This window comes from Myripristis murdjan, chromosome 13, assembly GCF_902150065.1.
Source record: "Myripristis murdjan chromosome 13, fMyrMur1.1, whole genome shotgun sequence".
Lineage (NCBI taxonomy): Eukaryota > Metazoa > Chordata > Actinopteri > Holocentriformes > Holocentridae > Myripristis > Myripristis murdjan.
In genome coordinates this window covers 34,308,050-34,330,565 of record NC_043992.1, presented here as the reverse complement: position 1 = coordinate 34,330,565, position 22,516 = coordinate 34,308,050, and the positions used below count along the sequence as shown (strand labels likewise).

Sequence of the window (22,516 nt, the reverse complement as noted above, 5' to 3'; positions counted from 1 at the left end):
GGAGGGGACAGGAAGGAGGCTCTCACATGTCATTAAGGGGCTCTGAATCAAAACAGGACCAGTGTGAGTTAGCCCAGAGCCAAGCTGTGAAACTGTCACACACTGGCTTCCCCTTGATCTGTCTGCATGTTTGATCTGTGTTTCTCTGTATGGGCTTTCCCTCCGTTTTTTTGTAAGCGCGCCCACCTCCCCCTCTCCATAAGTATTTTATTCATTTTTCAGATAGTTAACAATTTAAAAGATACAGAGGGAGATAAAGAGGAGAGCTGGAATTACAGCGTGAGCCTGAGATCAAACTCGTGGTACTAGAAAAAGCCAAACAAGAAAGAAATACATATTTTGTGTTCAGCTGTGTTGGTCTCCTCACAGTACTGTGATGTCTTGTGCAGATCATAAGACAACAGCTAATTGCTAAGTAAATTTTTCAAATTTAAATCTGAGTAGTGCAGTTTATGTCCACAACACTTATCTCTCTCACTGCCAGTCTCTTTGCTAAATTATTAAAATGGGTGCCATAAATAGGAAAAACAAATAAGCCACCACTGATACCAAATTCTTGGCCACAACAAAAATGATCTAGCTGAAATCAAAACACCCCAGAAATTCTTGTTTTTGTTACACATCACAGATGTATCAACTATGATCTCTAGCTGGTGATGAGAGCCAACAACTAAAAACATCATTCAAGTTTTCAGAAAAGCATTGATTTATGTGCGTGCGTGCATGTGTGTGTGTGTTGTTTTTCCAACTTTAAAGACCCTTCCAATGTATAATTTGCTTTAGTTTGAAGATTGTTGAATATTCCTCTACTTTAGGTCAAAGTTAAAGGTGAGAAAACTCTATTCCACAACTAAAATGGAAGGTACACTGAGCAGAAACCCCGTAAAGACTGAAAAAGCGATTGTATGAAAGGACAAAGCGTGAGGTCAGTAACTGGGACGGGTCTGCAAGGTGTTAAATCACACTTTGAGCGAGTAGTTAGCAGTAATGCAGTGTGTGGGATGGTCAGAGCAGAGGAAGAGAAGGGAGGGAACTGAGTCTTTGCCAGAGCATGATTTAGGAGTTCTGTATCAGGCCCAACATTGTGAGAGCCACAAGATATCCAAGCTGCAGAAGGCCAAATGGGATGGCAGTAAATCTGTAGCCATCTGTAGCATTCCCAACTGTGTGTATCTTTGACAAATACACACTCCCGAAAAGGGATTACATGGAGAAACCAGCCAAATGGGAAGAGTTTGCCCTTACTGGGACCAGCTGGCTTGTCAGTGCAAGGACTTACGAAGAAATCTGAAGAAACAGAAAGGGTGCAAGATGTTGCATTGCAACAATTCAGATTTTTTGAAAATAGCAATTCACAGCAAAGAGCAAACTCTGCTAAATTTTGCATGATAAACACCAGAGAAGCCTGAAGAGATTTAATGCTAAACAAGTTTGATCAAAGAAACCAAACCATTGATCATCTGAGCTATCTCGAGTTCATAGCTAAGACTCTCTAATTTGTTGATTTGTTATTTTCTCTGCAGGAAGCTTCTTTCCCCCTCTAAGGAATGTGTTGTTGATGTCTTTCCAGAGCCAGCATGCCACTCACACACATAGAGTGTAGACACCTGTGACTGTCATAGAATAAACAAATAAAGGTCTTGAGTTCATATGTCATCTATGGTCAGTGTTGAAACATCTGCAGATGTTTACCAGTTTTGCAATTACCATAGTTGTGGCAAAATGTCCAATTATGAGTCAAGATAACAATTGTGTGAAAATCTTCTCAGTGCAAACTGGTTAAAGATAAAGATTTTTTTTTTCCTTCTCTGTTTGAATGCACTGTATGCCTGTCTGTCCGTGTCATCATTATTTATATGGGATGAAAAAGGAACTTTGGAAATGCATTTTTCATTTATCTGTTGACGTTTAGTAAAACACTTCAACATGGTCAAGGAAACCCTCTGGATTCTGTTATTGTCCCATCTATGCACTGTGCCATCAGCCTTTGCTTGTTAATTGACGTGTGAAGAATCATGAAGAAAGTTGCTTGGACAAGTGAGAACGTTTGGTGTGAGATTGTCCCTCAGTAACCTGCCACCGAGGACAGGCTCCTCCGAGCGCACAACTCCCATCTAATCTATCAACTTTTCTCTTTCTCTCTGGTATTGAACCACATCCGTCAAGCTGTCAGTCAGAAATGTCTCACTCTGGCCGGGCTAGTAGGGTGTGACAACCGGCCTGGCATCTGACAGAGTTGTGAATATTGATTGAGAAAGTTTCATACTGATGCTTTAAAGCATAACTTTTCATGCCTCTTGTGTCTTGGGTGTAGTTTGAGGCGCGGTAAATACAGAAGTGGTCTTTTCTGTTTCTCTTTCCTTTTCTTTTGATACAAGTTTGATCTAAAGCACTGAGCAAGCGGTGTGAGGTGAACTTCATCTTAAAACATAGCAAGTCAGAGGCCAGTGTGTGTCTGTACCTGTTCATAGTTTTTGGACATTTCCAGGGCATGGGTGTTACCTATGTGTTGTTTCAGATGTAAGTGGCATCGTGACCGAGGCGCCTCCCTGTGTGAATGCAGATGTCACTGTCATTCATTCAGTCTCAGCTCCACCTGGATGAATGGCCAACCTGGTTACCATAGCAATGATAGCCATGACAGTCCGTGGTGTTTTTTCCTCTGTTCAGAGCCATTAGAGAGCGAAAGATGGAAAATGCTGCATGGAAGCTCTGTACAGCTTTCCCATTTTGATTTGGCCATGTGGTACAGTGCTTGTTTTTTGCTTGATATCCCCGAGCCCTGATGATCTCCAGTCCTAAAGTTTGGCCTCGCCGAGTGCCACCGTTTGACTAACACCTGTGTTTTTACCCTCTGACACCAGCTGCACCCCAGTTTGTCATCCGTCCAAGAGACCAGATAGTGGCTCAAGGTCGCACTGCCACCTTCCCGTGTGAGACCAAGGGAAACCCTCAGCCTGCCGTCTTCTGGCAGAAGGAGGGAAGTCAGGTAAGACAAAACAACCTCCCCTTTCAAACACTGCACAGGGGAATAGTAAACATTTTCTCCTCCGAGTTTTTCTATTGCTTTTTTTTCTTGCAAGTTAGAACGTATCGCCCTCTCAGCAGGTAGCTTTCATGATCTACTTTGTGTCTAGTGTTATCAACACACAGCACTTTGTTTGGATTCCCTTGGCTTTACCAGCAATTGCTGAGAGTGGAGTCATGAGTCTTCTGCCTGACACTTTTACATACATGAACACCCACACACACACACACACAGAAGCACTTCAAACTACCCTATCTGTCATCTGTATCTTTAGCACTGACGCACAGATATACCTTTGTTCAGGCAAACCACCGAGCGACAGTATGACCGGCTGGCAGCGTGCTAATCAGTTTCCCGTGACCCTGCACTGATAAGAACGATCCTATCCCTCACTCCGGCAGATAACCCATTCAGATACCTGGGTGTCCACACAATACTCAACAACAGTGCCAATTAGGAGCCTGTTGAGGCTTGTAGATGAGCCAGAGATATGATTCAGCTCTGGCTAAGGTTCAGACACATACGCACACACACACTCACAGATAGAGCCTGCAGGCAAACAATTATAGCAAAGTGCTACTCAGAGGGTGAAACAGGAGTAAAACACACACTTGCATGTTCGCACAAACATTCGGTGCAACACTCACCTACGTTACCTTTTACCAGTATGTGACCCGAGGCACGTGACTCAGTAACACGTGTTTTGACCTTGGTGCAGATCCACACTGGTCGTGTTTCACACTGTGCTGTCACCACAGATGAGGCTTGGCACATAGTGTTGTCCAAACAGATGCACGCCTCACCATCGCAGCACTTGTGTCAGCCTTATGTTTACCGATGCTCGTTTTTTTTTTTTTTTTTTTCCTCTCTGCCTCACCCACTCTGGCTTAAATAAGATATGAAGGTATTTGTTAAGAGAACAAATTAAAGCTGTAATTAAGTACAGTAATTAGGTGAGAGAAAGGCCTTTTTGTCACACTTGAGGATAATGGAGTGGACATCTATCATGTGCTAGATGTGGGCAGGGCTTAATGAAAAAAACGACATAATTTGTTACATTAAAGTCATTAGGTGTAATTGAATCCAGCTAATGTATTTTTTTAATTTGCGGGTTACCTTTTGGAATCGAAGACGAAGACAGTAATGGAACAAAAAGGGGCGGTGGTGTTGGGAGGAAGAGGCAAAAAAAAAAAAAAAAAAAAAAGGAGAAGTAGAGGTGAGAGTTTGTCAGTGTCATCCGTCTTCCCTCAGGCTGTCACAGAGCTCTGATCACCTCTCATTACCACTGTTTTACTCCTAAATAGCCAGGATGGATTAAACCTTCCACTTGAGCTATTCTGGAGATAAATTAGATTATATTCAGTGTAAGCTCAACTCAAATGGGGTGGTCTCTGTGGGTAAACAAAGCAGCCCACAGTCATTATGGGATTGAAGCAGAGAAGAGAGTGGTCAAAGCCGGCAATGCCAGGAGTGTAAGCAGCTTTCATAACACAGTGGAGTCTCTGGTTTGGCTCAGGAATAAGTACCCTTTATGAAATTGAAATATTGAATTGTATCCTTCCAGTATTTGTGTGCTTTGTTAACTAAGTAGTAGATGGAATTGTGTGTGTGTGTGTGTTTGGTGTGGAGGTAGTCCAGTCATTTTATGAAAAAACCTAGGACAAATTGCAAGAGAAGCAAACTCAACTGATTTTGTATCCTCAGTTTGTCCTGAGTGAGGGGAAAAAAGTCCCAGGAAATCCCATTGGTGGAAAGTTTTGAAAATCACCTATTTATGACCACATATTACCAAAAAACACTGTTTTTAACACACGGGGGAAAGGGGTTCAAAATTTTACTTTCAGATATCACTATAAAAATTCACAAGTTGATTACACACACAAAGACAAGAAAAAAAGTCAATTACCAGTTCTTTGAATTATTCTGTTTACACATGCATATCACACATTATCTGATTTGATATGCGCTAATAAGGAATATAAGGAAAAAATGCCAGAACAGATATTTAAACAGTGAATTTGAAGGTTACTATATATATAGTAACCTTTTAATTCACTGTTATACATTAACCTTTTAATTCAAGGTTACTATATATATAGTAATCTTTTAGTGCATATCAAATCAGATAATGTGTGATATGCATGTGTAAACAGAATAATTCAAAGAACTTGTAATTGACTTTTTTTCTTGTCTTTGTGTGTGCAATCAACTTGTGAATTTTTATAGTGATATCTGAAAGTAAAATTTTGAACCCCTTTCCCCTGTGTGTTAAAAACAGTGTTTTTTGGTAATATGTGGTCATAAATAGGTGATTTTCAAAACTTTCCACCAATGGAATTTCTTGGGACTTTTTTTCCCCTCACTCAGGACAAACTGAGGATACAAAATCAATTGAGTTTGCTTCTCTTGCAATTTGTCCTAGGTTGACCCCAATTTTGGCCTAAAATTACTGGACTAAGGAGGGGCATGATTGTGTTGGACATTCTCCGGGTCAATGATGGATCCGTGTCCTCGCTAATCGGCTGTTTGTTCCCCCGTCCTGCAGAATCTGCTGTTTCCCAACCAACCCCAGCAGCCCAACAGTCGCTTCTCGGTGTCGCCCAGCGGAGACCTCACCATCTCGTCCGTGCAGCGGGCAGACGCCGGCTACTACATCTGCCAGGCCCTGACTGTGGCCGGCAGTATACTCGCCAAGGCTCAACTGGAGGTCACAGATGGTGAGAGAGAAAACTGACGCGTGACACGGCTTCGAATGCGGCGAAACCGGCGCATGAAGGCATACACAGACGCATTTTTAACACACACCTGCGTGATTCTCTCGTTTTTAGTTTTTAGTTTTTAGTCTTTATAGTCTTTATTGTATATATTTAGCCTTTATTCTTTTTTATTTAACTTTATTGTATGTTTCTACTGTTGCTGCTGGAATACCAGAATTTCCCTGGTTGGGATCAATAAAGTATATCTATCTATCTATCTATCTACACACTCAGACGGACCAACAAATACATTGTATATACTCACATTAGTAACATCTGTAGAAGGCCGTTGGGGGCTGACTTTTAATTGGAGCACATTTCTCGTCCTGTTGAGTTGTAATTTGGAATTTGGCCTTTAGCATCGTGGAAAGTGCAGAAGAAAGACCCGCGAATGAAATTGTTATTTTCCTGAAATTCGGCTTTTGCTCGAGAAATCTCTGGACGTTAGCTTGCCCATGACCTTCAGTTATGTTTTTCTTTTCAATTTTTGGCAGACAGTACTTAATTAAAATGCTCTATTTTTTTTTTTTTTTTCCTCCGGAGAGGGAATGAAGTATTGCCCTTGAGTCCCACCAAGTTTAATGATCAGATTTTGGGGAAGCGTGCGAGGGTACAAGTGTGCGAGGGTGAGGGACGGCCACAGAAAGAAAGAGTGGGGACATGATGGAATGAGTGATTTTCTGTGGAATGAATTATGGGGTCCTGCGAGGTGTGGGAGCATCTAATCTGCTCAGCTGTTGTGATGGGAAGATCGAGGGCCATCCATATGTCTGCTGAAGTACCTGCTGGCAGAAAGATTGAAAGCACCTCTGATGATTTTTTTTTTTTTTTTGCACTGTCCAAAACTAAAATGATGTCAAAACATTCGTCGTTTCCTTAAATTGCCCAGAATAACAAATGGTAATACATTATTCCCTGATGTCTTGGCTCATGTGCTGTTGACTTTTCTATTCAGTGTGTTTTCAGTCAGGTGAGTCCAGATCTGTGCGTTTCTCTGCTAATGGGACGTGCAAGATGTATGCATGTGACGAGGAAGGGTGTTCGGCAGGGCTGAGATGACAGGAGGGAGGAGGACAGAGCAGAGAGGGGCCGGGGTGAGGTCATGGCCACACCTGCCGCAGTCTGCAGGTGATTTACTGTCCTGGGACCTGACAACAGCCTGTGGAGTTCAAGGAGATCCGTAATGAGAAATTCCTGATCCAGAGACCCAAGGCCTCTGTCGAGCCTGGCCTCCTCCCTCCGTCACTCCCTCGTGCCATCAATCCACGCGCCAGACACATCAAATCCTTGGACCGAGCATCGTCCGTGCACGTGCCTTTGTCAGGAGTCGTCATAGATTACTGTCACATTTTCTCATTGAGTGATGATTTTGGGGTCATAAAAAAGTACAAGGAGGCGGTATTAAACTAGAAGCCTTACATAATTTGGGCTGTGTCTAGAGTTACGTTCTAAAAATAACCCGCAATCGGCGAAATCCGCAAAGTAGTCAGCTTTATTTTTTACAATTATTCTAGATGTTGTAAGGCTGTAAAACCCCTCACTACACACTTTATACACTTTTCTCAGACAGGCATTAACATTTTCTCACTTTTCTCTCTTGTTTAAACACTCTCAAAGTTCAAACCTTCGTAGAAAAATAAGTCCAGTAAAAAAAAAAAAAAAAAAAAAAAAGCATGCGAAATTGCGCTAAAAAAAATCCGCGAAACTGCGAGGCCGCGAAAGGTGAACCGCGTTATGGCGAGGGACCACTGTACAACGTCAGTGTAAATCATAAAGGTGGAAACAGTGTCAGAGACAAAGAGCTTCCCGGGTCGGTTAATGAGATAAGGTGAACTCCAAAAAAGTCAGACCTTGCCTCTTCTGATACGTGGCTTAATTTATGACGTAGATTAACACTTTTGATTAATGTGACCGCCGTTTTCTCTAATTCAAACATTCCAGAGGACTAAATAAGAAGCGAACCCGGTATTAGTGGAATTGATGCAATGCGTTTGGCCTCGCAGTAGATCATGCAGTACGTTTCTCTCTCCCTCTCCGAAGTGAACCAAAGTGAGGCTGTCGCCATAACACGCCAAAAGTGTGTTATTACTCGGAATCGCTTCCTTTTTCTCCTATATGGCTGCCAGAGAGAAAGTAGGAGTTGAAAAGAGGGTGTGATGATGTGTTGAAAGGTTACCGAGGTAGACTTGGTAATTAGCCCCTGCAGGTCTGACATCATTAATCCATACCTTCTAATTAATGTGGGCTCCGTGACGCCAGGGGGACTCCACATTATTCAACTCTAAATATATAAACTGCCTGTGTGCGAGAGTGCTAACTCACTAAGAGATCACCTCTGACATATCCACTATTTCACACCGTAGAAGGAGCCCACAGGCATTCATCTGCACATTGCAAATGCATGTATTCATTCAAGTGGGATTCAACAGGATATTAGCATTAATCTCCAGAAAAACTGGAGCGCACTGTGGAGAGGCTGTTTGTGTTTGTTAGGGTTCAGGTGCCTTCTCTTACGTAGGAGCGTCATAAACCCATTCATGTATACCACGGGTTTTGAAATACACCTTTTATTGTTTCCCGCACTGAACATGATGAAGTATTTATGTGAACCACACTGAGTCAATACGCAGGAACCTCACCACCGTACTGTACCACAGAGTCCAGAGTGATGTATAAATATAAGGCGATGCAGGCAGTAACTGGAAACTGCTTAGCATCCCCCTGCCACATCAATGAGACTGGAAAACACGACTCAGCTGTTTCTTCCCTGCTTCCTGGAAGTTCAGGATATAGTCATTGTTGTGTGGTACAATTACAAGACCTGCAGGGAAAATGGGCTACTTTATGATAGATACCCACATCCACCACCGACTTTTTTACGATAAATTTATTTTACAACCCGACCTCTTATTTTCAGGTCTGTGTGTGTTTGATCTTGAAGAGCATCATTGAACGCACTATTACGTCATATTGCTTACCAACTTTCTCTTTGTGTCCCAGTGCTCACCGACAGGCCGCCGCCCATCATACGCCAGGGCCCGTCCAATCAGACGCTAGGGGTGGACAGCGTGGCCTTGCTCAAGTGCCAGGCTTTGGGAGACCCCATCCCCTCCATCAGCTGGCTGAAGGATGGGGTCAGTCTGCTGGGCAAGGACCCCCGCATGTCCCTGCAGGAGCTGGGCAGCCTCCAGATCAAGAGCATCAAGGTGAAAACTTGAACCGTCTGATTTGAACTGCTACCAGGCGCACTGTGTGTTATTGTGATAACTTTGTCCAAAACGACATTTTTTTTTTTTTTTTAAGCGGCATCATGCTCATGATCACCCAGAGCCTCACACCGCCATGCTCTGATCTCTGTTGTTCACGTCACAAAACAAAGTCTGGGCACAGTTGGGTTCAAACCGTTTGGAATAGGGCAGCAGCAACAGGCAATTACAAAAATTGGTAGCAGGTGATTGGATCAAGCATCTGTCTGTCATCAGCTAACTCGTCTAATCAGAGAAACGAACCATATGACAGAGTTACAGGGCTTTGCCTGACTTTGGAGGGCGTACACTGCAAAAAGTCCAAATCTTACCAAGATTATTTGGCTTATTTCAAGTAAAAATGTCTTATTTCTAGTCAAAGTATCTCATTACACTTAAAATAAGACATGATCACCTCAGAAATAACTTGTCTTTAGACAATTTTCACTTGTTTCAAGTGAAAATCTACTTGAAACAAGTGAAAATTAGCTTGAAACAAGAAACAAATTTTGCCAATGGAACAAGCAAATTTTTACTTGTGACACAAGTGAACAAGTGAAGATTTGTTTCTTCCATTGGCAAAATTAGTTTTTTTGAGAGTAATGAGATATTTTGACTAGAAATAAGACATTTTTACTTGAAATAAGAAATAATTATGTTGGTAAGATTTGGACTTTTTGCAGTGTAGGTGCTGTGTCTCTGGTGAACGTGGGTTAGGTGGGTCTGCTGTGTGTCTGTGTGAATGAGAGAGACTGAGTGAGTGGGAAAAATAGAGCGAGAGAGAGAGTGTATTTGCATGTGTACACGTGTGTGTGTGTGTCTCAGCAGGAACATTAGCGCAGACAGAGCTACCAGACTGCAGCCAAAATGGTCGCATAGCAAACTTTTTTCTTTCTGGAAAGAGGAAGTTCATGTTTGACTTAGTTACATTCCTGCAAGCGTCCGCCTGGGAGGCTGCCTCACACTGACAGGCAAAATGTTTTTCTTTGGTAGATTTTTTTTTAGCTTGAGCGCTGCATATTGAAAACTTTTTTTCCTCCAACATTTCCTGTTCGATCGACTTGGGTCTTATAATGGCAGTGAAAACCCTGTAGTGTGAGAGCATCACGCTAAACTAACAGCAGCAGCTGTGATGGTGAAAGTAAGCAGGCGTATCATTAGAAGTCAGGACATGATTCTTGGTGTTTTTGTAAAGAAAATCTACAGTGGTCTCTTGTTGTTTCTGTTTTTGAATTTGGTTTATTATCACCTTAGCCACGACTATAGTTACTCCGTTGGTCTGGCTGTTAGGTGGCCTCCAGCGATGCTGTCGTCATGTACCGTGGCCAGATTTTTTTTTTCTTTTTATGATGTTTTAATAATCTCACTGATTGATCTAAAATTGGAAAGAAATATTAATTTTTGGTGTTTTGATGGCTTTATATTATTTCTAAGTACAGATTTTTGTTATTTATAACCAATGCGTTACAAAGTGTGTACAGGACATTGAAAACATATCATCATCAATTTCATCTTTACCCGGTAGTGCCCATTACATTAGGAACACTCATTAAATACGAAGCAAAAAAAATGATGTTAATCATTTATTTAGAGACATTAAACATTGGCTGGGGTCAAATTGACCCCAAACATAATGAGAGGGTTAAGATGTGTTTTGTATGCACTTGTGTGCATTTGTGTACAAATGCTTTAGTATGCAACAATAAAGGATACAAGCTTTGAAGAACTTTGATGGTCAAGAGAAATCCTAAGGCCTTGGAGAGAATGAATAGGCAGTATTGATTTTTGTAAATTGTTTGATAGTATCACTTAGTGGTGAGACAGCTCCTGCCAGGCTCAGCTGTGCAGGCTGGATGGACTCCAGCTGTACAATAGAAACATGTATGCACATGCAGACACGTGCACATGTGTGCACACGCATACGTGTTTAGAGTAGATTAAATTTAAAAGGCTCACATCCTCCTTTCCCCACTCTGTGGCCTCGGTGGAATATCTATTACGCTTGACAAAGCTGCCGACCACTGACATTTTATTTAATAAATGGAAGAAAGGCGCAGGGACAAAAACCAACAAACAACTGAAGTTCCTAAGAGGGATGGAGAGACAAGCCAGCTGTCATCGGTCCAGGGGGTTCCAGCAGCCCACCCTAAATTAATTAGCCTGGCTTTGTTGTGGTCGGCAGGACAGTGGGGAAATAAGGTGGGGGAGTGGGAAAGTGATGGAAGGGTGGTGAGTAGAAAATGGAATTCATTAGGAAATTAGCGTCAGCACTTTGAGGCACTCACAAATGACACACAATTTGGCCAGCAGCAGACCAGCTCATGAAGTCACCCTATCGTTTTTCAGCATTTCAGTGATGGGAAGATCACTTGTATTCAGTCATTACCATCACTTTGTGGATGTAAAAAAAAAAAGAAATGTACCTTTCACTAAAAGTGTTATTAGTGGAGTCATTTAGCTCCACGTTTTGATGCTCCCTCTCTCTCTCTGTGTGTGTGTGTGTGTGTGTGTGTTTTTGCATGCATGTTTTCTCCTGCACTCCAGCTCTCAGACTCGGGGATCTACACATGTGTAGCTGCCAGCTCCAGTGGGGAAACATCATGGAGTGCTTTTTTGGAAGTCAAAGGTACTGCATGGCATAATAATGTTGTGTAAGAAAAAAAAAATCAACTTTTTAGCAGTCATTAGCTCTGCTTTTCATGAGACATCCTGACTTTCATACCTTCTCCTTCTTTGAATCTCCACTCAGAATCCGGCGGTGTCATGGTCATAAAGAACCGCGACGAAAACGAGCTTCCCGGCCCGCCGTCTAAACCTCAAGTCACTGACGTCACCAAGAACAGTGTGTCCTTGTCCTGGCAGCCCGGGATGGTCGGAGCGTCACCCGTCTCATCTTTTGTCATCGAGGCCTTCAGGTTTGTCTTACCGACGACATCCTGCCTTCACTCACCGTATCCAAGTGCGGATCTGATATTTACCAGAGCAAAAACAGCAGCACTGCAACATAATGAGAAATAATAATCTTCTTTTTTTATTATTATTATTATTGCAGCCAGTCAGTGAGTAACAGCTGGCAAACAGTTGCAGATCACGTCAAGACCACCCAGTTCACAGTCAAAGGTCTCCGTCCCAACACCATCTATCTCTTCATGGTCCGAGCAGTCAACAGCCAGGGCCTCAGTGACCCCAGCCCCATGTCTGAACCTGTCAGGACACAAGGTGCCGTACACAGCTTTTCCACTGTAATAAGAGTGCTTGTTGCATGCATTTGTACTTATTTCAATAATTATCTTAATCGCTTTCACTGTCATTATGTGTAGTTTTCTGCAGTTTGTTCACTTTCTGCTGCCTCCGATAGGGTCGGGTCATCGTGTTCCTCTTCACAGTGTGATAGTTATCAGCCACTCTCAGCAATGTGTGGCGAATAGCTGCACCGAGATCCTGCAGAACTTTCCAGAGGTCAAACTCTCCATCTCAGCCCGGCTCATTTGGGCTACACTTAGGCAATTATGTAAAATAAGCATGTCTACTTTTGGAAGGCCTAAGCGAGTTAGAGCAATCCCTGCTATGTTAATGATCATAACAGGAGAAAATGACTGCCTCCGAACCCAGAGAAGATTTGATTAAGGTGCCGGACAGACCGCAGTCTCCAGATTACACTGATGTGATAAGTTCCCCACCAAAGTAGCACTGCAACCTTTGGCCAAGCACTGTCAAACACAAGCCAAGAGTGTGTTCTTCATATTGAGAAGAGGAGTCAATTTGAATTGGAGCATATCTCTCTCTTGCTGAGCTGAGGATATTGAGATGATTCATAGACACGCTTATTGACAATGACAGCCATTGATGATGAATTGATTTTTCATGTCCTCTTAACTGTGTTTGGCCTGTCTTGCCCCATTAGTGTGGCCTGTGATTCATGACTATGTTGGGCTGTCTGAATGAAGCTCATTTTTCTATTATTTCCTCTTGTGAACTATTTGCTACCCTTTTCTCCTCTAGTAAATAACTCCGAAATATGTTCAATAGTCAGAAGAGTGACTCCGTAACCACACTCAGTATGTCATGCACTGGGGTTTTTTATTGCTTTTAACTGAAAACACATGCATGCGCAAAATAGGAAATGAGCTGGAACATGGTGTCACAGTGTCCATTCATCTTACATCCAATATGTCTGGGGTCGCACATTCAGAATTCATTTATTGATGTGGCTGCTCAGTCAGGCCTTGGTAAGTGCAGACAAGTCACAGATGTAAAGGGCTTCTCCAGCCCAAGTCTCCTTTCTTTTCTCCGGAGCGGACAAGTGCTGTAATACAAAACGGAATGAGGTCATTTTAATGTAGATGAAGTTGCTCCTTTTCAAATGAAGTCGTGATCACGGAGTGTAAGCGTCTTTGTTGAATCTGATTGGTCTATTCAGTCACTCGTCTAACAATGCTGATGGTGATGGACTTATTGTGAGAGTGGAAGGGGGCGAAAAAAATACTGAACTTATCTCTCTCTCTCTCTCTCTCCCTCTCTCTCTGACACTCTCTTTCATAGACATAAGTCCTCCAGCTCAGGGTGTGGACCACAGGCATGTGCAGAAGGAGCTCGGTGAGGTCATAGTGCGGTTGCACAACCCGGTTGTCCTGAGTCCCACGACGATTCAGGTCACATGGACAGTGAGTACTGCTGCTGTTACCTGTCATCATGTGTTTCACATATATTACCATATTTATCTGACATTACCTTTTGATCATTTTGTGCCTGAATCCTTCACGGGGAATGCCCTGAATATAAGAAATCAATCAATTCACCTCTGTTGTTCTTCCCCACTCTGCATTCTTAAAGATCTTTGATTTTCCAACCTTGAGTGGTGAAGTCAAAAGAGTTGATATTAATGGAAGATCCCTCTTTGAACACAGATAGGTGCTCCTCAGGGCTGCCATTTGTTTTTATGTTCGGAAATTTTAGTCAGGTTGTTCCCTAAGAGTGCCGCTTTGAAATATTGTAATCGCTGACTTAAAAGTGGCTGAACATCAAATAGCTGAAAAATGGTGTCTTTAAGCCGCAGCAAACATCAGAGGAAGTGTCAGGAACATCTGGCCGCTCATCAATCTTCCACACGTCTTGAGTTAGATTCTGCTACAACAGTCTTTGCACAGATAAAACTATATTGAAATTAATGTGTAATAGACATGTTTGTGGTTCAGCATATCTTGAGTATTGGAGTTTGCCTGACAACTTCAAACAACACATCAATCTCCATTTACATGCATAAAAAAATATACACATATTTTCAATGCACAAATACACACCTGCTCATCCACCACACATACACATGTGGCATTTAAGCAATAAGCATTATTAGCCAAAGTTGGACACCTATAATCCAGACTTAAATGTTTCTAACTAAACAATGCTGATGACAAAAAAAGGCAAAAAAAACACTCATTATTTCTGATTTTCCTCATTGACTCGGTTTACTTATTCAGTCTTAAGTTAAATATAGTTCTTTTATTTGCGGTGCTATGAATCACTCAGTTGTGGTTATTTATACACTCATCATTTAGTGGCATGAGGTGCCTGTTTTCATTTTCAAATGAACCACATTAGCAGTTTTCCTTGTGACATGTTTATCGACCCCTATAATAAGTCTCACCCCAAGACTCGCTCGCTAATTTAATGCTAAAGCATTGCTTTATGAGTGTGATGTATAATCAGCACAAAACATGGCCACCCAATCAATCAGGTCCCTTTCAGTAAACAGAGGGGCCACTCTCGGAAAGCTTTTATATTCCCAAATCATTCCATTAATGAAAGTTACACACCAAGCTAGGAATCCATTCTGCTGATTTACTCGGGCTACACTGGCGAAAAACAGCTGCTTAATATCCCACTTGAAAGCCCCACTCACTTCTCCTACTGTTAACAAGCCATTACAATGACTTATGCGCCCACTCCTCCTCTACATAAATTCAACTTTTCCTGTCTGGCTAAATGGGCCCAAGTTTCGAGGGAGAGGTCCTTATTGGTTTGCAGGAGGCCGTCATACTTCCAGTCCCTTTGTCTTTTCTATGGGACAGATTGGCTGTTAGGCCCCCGGTGTGTGTTCTCCTCAGGTCCCCAGGGTGTCGGCGCTCACGGCTGCATGATAGTCTCCCACACTTACAGCCCTGTGATGGAGCTGGTGGGCCCTGGGTTTGGTGTCACTAGTTGGTATTTATAATACATAGGAGACACGCTCATATAGCATTTCCTTTATGGTGGCATTCCTGCAAGTCTTTTTAATGGAGGTGGGAACACATTGGGCTGGCAGCTGAGAGTGTGAGGTAATGTCAGGGTGCTAATTGAGCTAAGTGTGTCAGAGCTGGTGATAAAAAGCCTATTAAAGTTGCAACAGCCTGTAAACTGGCATGATGTGATGCAGGAGAGGAAAAAAGTACATCTGCTGAAAAACATTTTTTATTATAGTAGCTGGCAGAGGAATAGCATCTTCACATCGCCTCTGCATTGCTCCTTCTCTTCGGGAACGTAACACAATAAAACATGCATCCTCCTTGTCTGCGTTCACTTCCTCAGGTTGACCGTCAGTCCCAGTTCATCCAGGGTTACAGGGTTCTTTACAGGCAGACATCAGGAATGCCTTCCCCGGGACCCTGGCAGACGCAGGACGTCAAGGTGCCCTCTGAGCGGAGCGTGGTCCTCTCCGCGCTCAAGAAGGGCATCGTCTACGAGATCAAGGTCCGGCCGTACTTCAACGAGTTCCAAGGCATGGACAGCGAATCCAGGACGGCCCGCACGACTGAGGAAGGTACGAGGAGGAAGAGTTTACTCAGCATGTGCAGATCATGTGCACAGAGTCGGAGTGGTGTGTGTGTGTGTGCCCGTACGAATTTGGGGTGACAAGTGACACATGACCCCGCAGGCTGTTTTTCTTGCGTTTTTGTCATTATGTCATGAGGGGGCTCTGTTGCTCCCTGTGACACGGAGAACAGTGCGTGTCTGTGTGTGTGTGTGTGTGTGTGTGTGTGTGTGCTTGCATTTGTTTGTGCCTGTCAAGCTGACCTTCCTGCTGTGCTTTTTTGTTTATGATCGGTGGTGTTACTGCCATCCTTCTCCTCATCCATCACGCAGCAGCCACGGGCCTGAGCTGTGACTGGACACAGTGCTCACTTCCTCCTGCGAAGACGATCTGTCGCCCAGAGCTTGACTCAGACAGGCTCTGACAAGGCCGCAGAGCATTGTGGCACACTAAAAGACACACACACACACACACACAGGTCTGCGCTCACGTAAATTCACGGTTTGGAAATATGCCCGAGAACTGCGATGCAAACGAAACAGAAATGTTCCAAAAGCACTGCATCAGCGTCTCATTAACCTTTCTGTCCAACGAGCGCCGTAAAATTGTAACGTGATCCAAGGGGGAGAGACACACACAATGCACGCTCACAAAGCTCCACAAAGGCAAATGCAAACTCAAAGCCACTCTTCATACTGGGGACAAAGCCCGTCCCGCGACAACATTTCCAGGCCTGCATGTATAGCAGACAGTTCACATCCTGTGGAGGTGACAGGCCCATTTATTTCCCCTTTCTCTGAGGGACCATATCTCCTGTGGCCAGCCAGTGTGTGCTCTTCTGTACTGGAGCTGCCATCACATTACAGCTGTCCCCCATCACACACACACACACACACACACACACACACACACACACACACACACACACACACACACACACACACACTCCCTAAGGCCCCCAGCACCTGTATGTTGTCTCAGCTATTACCAAGGCTGATAAAGCTCCCTGCTCCCGCTCTATCTGCATCCCGGTCCCTCAGAGGGGCTCCACCACTTTCTATTTCTGTCACAGCCCTGCTGCCGCGGCTGGCCATCGCTGATACACCGTCAGACACACTGCTCCAGGCTCCTCGGAGACCCTGGGACTTGTGAGCGGAGCAGCTAGATGGATAGGGAAGTGCAGTCCGGAGAGTGATTAAAACTTAGGGTGTCCATTAGCTTAACACAACGAGAGCGTCGCCACAGCGGCTCCAGCAGGGCAGAGGGGATTACGTTCTGCTCTCTGTCGCTGCGCCCCCTCTTTTTTTTTTAGTCGCCGTCCCACGCCTCCTCCTTTTTTTCTCACACATTCTCACTCTCCATCTGGATAGATATTTTAGTCGTGGCTGATAAACGATATTTTGCCGCTATCTGAATTGGAGCTTGACATTTACATTTAGTTCGGTTCAGGGTTCATTTCGGCCTTAATTGCTTGGTTAGGGTAGAGTTTTGGCTGAGCCGTGCACTTACTTTCTTTCTTTCTTTCTTTTTTTGTAAATATGGGCAGAACCAGAGAGCGGCACAATTTGCCCCGGTACAAATCAGTTGGAACCGATTTTAAAATCAGGGAATGTAGATGGGCCACATCTCATATCTCTTTTTCTTAGGTCAGCCCTTATTGTATATTTTTAGTTTATAAGTCTTTATAGTCTTTATTGTAAATATTTAGCCTTTATTCTATATTATTTACCGTATTTCACCAATTAATCGCCCGGACGTTTAATATGCAAAATCAACTTGGACCCCGGGCGTTTAAAAGAACCAGGCGGCTATTCGCTGCAGGCCTTTATTTATTTTTGCACCAGGTCATTATCGTGATGACAGTTACTGTCCAACATATTTACAGTCGGGCAATTTAAGATTATGGTGCACCCTTTTTTTCCAACGTTAGCTAGCGCTCTTATTTTGACAGGAAACGGACGTGCCGCACTGTTATTGTGCGGCTAACTGTTTACTGCTGCAAAAATAAGGTGAATAGCCTTATTTTGGGTTACCTCAATATAATGCAAATAATCGCCCCGGCGGTTATTCGGGTGGGCGTTTAATACGCAAAATGGGTGCAGACGCCAGGCGTTTAAAAGAACCAGGCGGCTATTTGCGGCCGGGCGATTACCGTAATTTCCGGACTATTGAGTGCACCTGAATATAAGCCGCACCAACTAAATTTAAAAAGAAAAAAGAATTTGTACATATATAGGCCGCACCTCTTTATAAGCCGCAGGTGTCCACGTTGTAACATGAGATATTTACACAGAAAGATGGTACACAGAAAGATTTTTTTAAAAATTTTTACTTAAATAAATGCTTTTTTCCGAGCAGCGCCTGTAACACGGCAGTACAGCGACAGTAAAACGGCAGTAACACGGCAGGTTAAAAAAATAACCAGCCTACCAGCCGTAGGCCTTTTGCCTACCAGAAAAGTCATTGATCGCTATCTTCATCTTCCTCCTGCGCACTAAAACCACTGAGGTCCTCTTCTTCAGTGTCGGAATTGAATAGCCTCAGAATGACTTCGTCACACACTTTCCCAGTCTCTCTTTCGTTGTCGCTCTCAATGTCACTTTCGTCTCGAGGCGAATTTGTGCTTGTGCTGTCCTCTTCATCACGCAACTTAAAAGCTGCACCATACGCATTTCTTCGTGTGTTTTCCATGATGAGGGTGTGTGCATCTATGGTGTGCATGATGTGCAACATGACTGTTCAAAACACAAATCAAACTAGCGTCTTCCTCGGCGCATCATCTCTTCCACCTGTCTGTCTTGCTCTTGCGCTTCCTGCTAGAGCGCCCCCTGGAGGCCGTGAGCCCGTAAAAATCTATAGATTAGCCGCATCGTGTTGTTTAAGCCGCAGGGTTCAAAGCGTGTGAAAAAAGTAGCGGCTTATAGTCCGGAAATTACGGTAATTGGTGAAATACGGTAACTTTATTATATGTTTCTACTGTTGCTGCTGGAACACCAGAATTTCCCTGGTTGGGATCAATAAAGTATATCTATCTATCTATCTATCTATCTATCTATCTCCACCTCCTCTCTGTCGTTTCCTCTCTGTTGTCTTTCCAGTGGAGCGCTCGCCTCCTTGTGACTGTCAGCAGCCATGTTTTGAAAAGCCGCCAGGCACGCTCACAATTGTGGCACATGAGATTTTTTTTTTAAAGATATCCTGGTTTCTCGTGCTGGTTTTTGCTCCCTGGATTTTTAGACGCTATAAGTAAATTCATTAAAGCCTCTTTTGGGTTCCAATCGGCTTACGCTAAGAAAATGCCTTTATCGTTCATGGTGCGGTCGGGTGTGTGCACAACGTTTTCGAGGAAAGGTCGACTTCGAGGTTGATCGTGTTCCCTGTGGATGGAGAACAAGGCCCATAGCCCCCCCCCCCCCGGCTGCACAGTGTGTCTCATATTAGCGCCGGGCTGTTCTGTATGGGTGTGATATGTTAGCCTCCAGCGCGGCACTGTGTATGTGTGGGAGACAGGGGGTCACATTCCTGCCTGCCATACATCACTCTGCTAATGGCTCTATTAGCACAGCCTCCAGAGCCTCTAATGAGAAATGTGTATTGTTTAGCACAAATATGCATGATAATAAGCTGCTAAATCATTCATAACATTAACTTTGAACGACATTGTCTCCGATGGCTGCCACGCGCCCATCGTAGCGTTTTGTCACCTGGATCTAATGCAGAGGTGCGGGGCCCCGAGCGTGATGGTGGATCAGATGCTCCCTCGCTAGATTGCTTCTAATCTGGCCAAGGTGTTGGGTTCATCATTGGACCCATTCGTCTTCCGCCATGCCAGGGCCCTTTTGGCTCTCCGGAGGCCACCGTGGCCAATCGCGCTGAGGGATGAGCACAGATTTGCCGGGTGACACGTGCCATTTTGGATGGAGGCGAGGTGAGGGAGAGGCAGCCGAGGAGTAATTGACCTGTCAGTATTCTGCTGTGGCGCCGTTTCCCCCTGCGAGCCACGGGCGGAAATGAGAAAACATTATTTTTAAAACGTTATTTCCAGTCGGAGCCGGTGTTATTTATTTTTTCCTCCCTTACCCCTTGTGTGGTCAAAAGATTTTTTTTGCCATCAGAATAACAACAAACGGAGCTCTGTGAAACGTTAGGACTTGTCTCTTTTTCTATCAACCTGTGTGTGGAGGCTGTTCATTAAGATGTGTTTCACTCTGGAGCTTCCTCCTGATCCTCACCTGCTGGCTTTAGTTCCATCTGGCTGATCGATGGAACCAGTCAATATGTTTACAAAGACCTTGGTTCCTTTCACACACATAAAATTATATATATACACACACACATATATATAATTTTATTTAATTTATTTATATATATCTATTTTTTTCTATATTTCCCTCATGTCAGTACTCAGCTTCTAAGCATGATGACCCACATGCCACCCTGGCTGTTTCAGGGCTGAAATCTTAGCTTGACTGAGAGCAACTTGCCCGACTCTGCCAGGCTGTCATTCCACAAATCAATAGCAGTATTCTCTGTGCAAATCCACCGGGCTGGAGCACAGGATGAGATATTAAATCATAGTGAAACGTTAAAGATAGGCTCGCCCTGTCAGGCTTCTCCTGGCCTTCATGTAAATCCCCTCCTAATGAGACATTCTGACAGCCTTCAGCCACCTGTGCCACCCCTACGGAACAGCATTCCTCAGAGAAGAATGTGTGTGTGTCCGTATCTGTGTCTTTGTGTGTGCGCCGGTACACGTGAGTGTGCGCACACATGCCTTCCTATGTTCTGCTCTCCATGTCAGTATCGTTGTTGCCAAGAAATGAATGCCGTACCTCCACCTGACCCGCAGAATAATGCTTTTGATGCTCCATCGTGTTCTTTGTGTGTCCTATAGCCCCCAGCGCTCCTCCTCAGCAGGTAACAGTCCTGACCGTGGGCAACCAGAACAGCACCTCCATTAGCATCTCGTGGGACCCCCCTCCTCCAGACCACCAGAACGGCATCATCCAAGAGTACAAGGTTGGTCAAAGCGAAAACGAGGTTCAGCGTGGACCGTCGAGGTGTTTCACTCAGAATATCCAATCCTCTGGAATCTGCGAAACATGTCTCTTTCTCTCTCCTCCTCCCTCTCCCTCTCCGTCAGATCTGGTGTTTAGGGAATGAGACACGTTTCCATGTCAATAAGACGGTGGATGCGGCCATTCGCTCTGTGGTGGTGGGAGGGCTGCAGGTGGGAGTCCTGTACCGGGTGGAAGTGGCTGCCAGCACGAGCGCAGGGGTCGGGGTCAAGAGCGAACCCCAGCCGATTGTCATAGGTAAGTTTGAGTGATCAAAGTCATTCATAAGCATCCAGCTCAAGCTATTATGTATGTCACGATCTGTGTTCACAAAAATTACGGATGAAGTGGATGAATTAAAAATGAGTCATATATTTATTAGTATAGCTGAAATCAAACCCATCTATATGTTTTTGTCGCTATATTACAAATGATTGTGTGCTGTTTCACTCTTGATGAATTGTTTCTAGTCACAGTGCTGTTGACAGGGATTACCAAATGGATAATATTTATAAAATACTACTCTTTCGATATGTGGCCTGGCTATATATGATTTATATGGAGCCGAGGCAGATTGTGTCTGATTTGACCCATAACTGATGGCTTGGCCTGTAGCATGTTCTTATTTCCCCAATGTCACTCACATAATCCATCTCCAAGAGCGCAGCCCTAAGCTCGCAGATATATAATATGCTGTGTGTTTGTGTGTCCGCGAGTAGGTGTGGGTGTGATTATGTGTGTGCATGGAGGAGAGGGAGAGCGAGAGAGAGAGATAAAGAAAAAGAGCAGCTGTGCAACTTTGCATGCATGCACGCACACGTGTGTGTTTGCTCCTCCGTGTGTGTGTGTGTGTGTGTGTGTTTGTTTGTACCTGTCAGTGTGTGGGAACATTTGTGTGCAAGTCCTATCACTCTCCAAGAAATAGTGTCTCGCAGACTAGTCAGGGTGAGCTGCGATTGGAGATCAATACAGACCAGGATCCTCTCCTCTCATTTCACATGGTGTGTTTTACTGGCCATGGAGTGAATTAGGGGCTGAGCTAAGCAAACAGCATGCTCACCTGGGGGTTTGTTATAAGCTTTTAGGCTTTGTCTCCTTCAGTCTGCACATTAGATTTCACTGCACACCCTCTATATCTGTGTCCGGCTCTTCTGGTCAATAGCTCCGCTGTAATTCATCAGAGCCCACGTAATCTAACTTAAACCTATCATACAGTATCTGTAGGTGTTACATCTGAATAGTGGGTGTGCAGGGATGTAACCGTTAATTAACTTCATTTATGCATTCAATCTGCAAAACAGAAAAGAAATAAATAGAATGATCGCTCTGACTTCAGCCTGAATGGATACAAAATGAACTGAATTGTTGAGGATTTTCAGAAAGACCTAGGGCCCTATCTTGCGCCAGACTCCCTAAACCCGTTATTTGCGGATTTAGGATTTAGGAAGAGGCGTTCCCCCGTAAAAGTTGCTATCTTGTGCACCTCCCGCTATCCGCAAAACACCTCCGCTACCCGCTATATTATCCATAGGTGTGTTTTGGGCGTTACGCCAGTTAAACCAATCAGTGTGCCAGGTGCCATTGCCTTTAAGGGCAGGATGCGCTATCCTAAATCCTAAATCCTAAACCCGCGATGGAGAGAG

General features: G+C 44.0%; 1 protein-coding gene across 8 annotated transcripts in view; it reads left to right on the top strand.

The window, feature by feature from the left end:
* Window positions 1–22,516, top strand: part of robo2 (roundabout, axon guidance receptor, homolog 2 (Drosophila)) — a 187,413-nt gene that overhangs the window by 131,613 nt on the left and 33,284 nt on the right. For all 8 annotated transcript variants that reach the window (XM_030067021.1, XM_030067015.1, XM_030067020.1 and 5 more), the window contains 10 exons: window positions 2,865–2,989; window positions 5,574–5,745; window positions 8,785–8,990; window positions 11,574–11,655; window positions 11,779–11,944; window positions 12,082–12,248; window positions 13,572–13,693; window positions 15,594–15,825; window positions 20,711–20,835; window positions 20,960–21,131. In XM_030067021.1, the coding sequence (XP_029922881.1) occupies window positions 2,865–2,989; window positions 5,574–5,745; window positions 8,785–8,990; window positions 11,574–11,655; window positions 11,779–11,944; window positions 12,082–12,248; window positions 13,572–13,693; window positions 15,594–15,825; window positions 20,711–20,835; window positions 20,960–21,131 (1,569 nt within the window). The remainder of the gene's footprint in view (window positions 1–2,864; window positions 2,990–5,573; window positions 5,746–8,784; window positions 8,991–11,573; window positions 11,656–11,778; window positions 11,945–12,081; window positions 12,249–13,571; window positions 13,694–15,593; window positions 15,826–20,710; window positions 20,836–20,959; window positions 21,132–22,516) is intronic.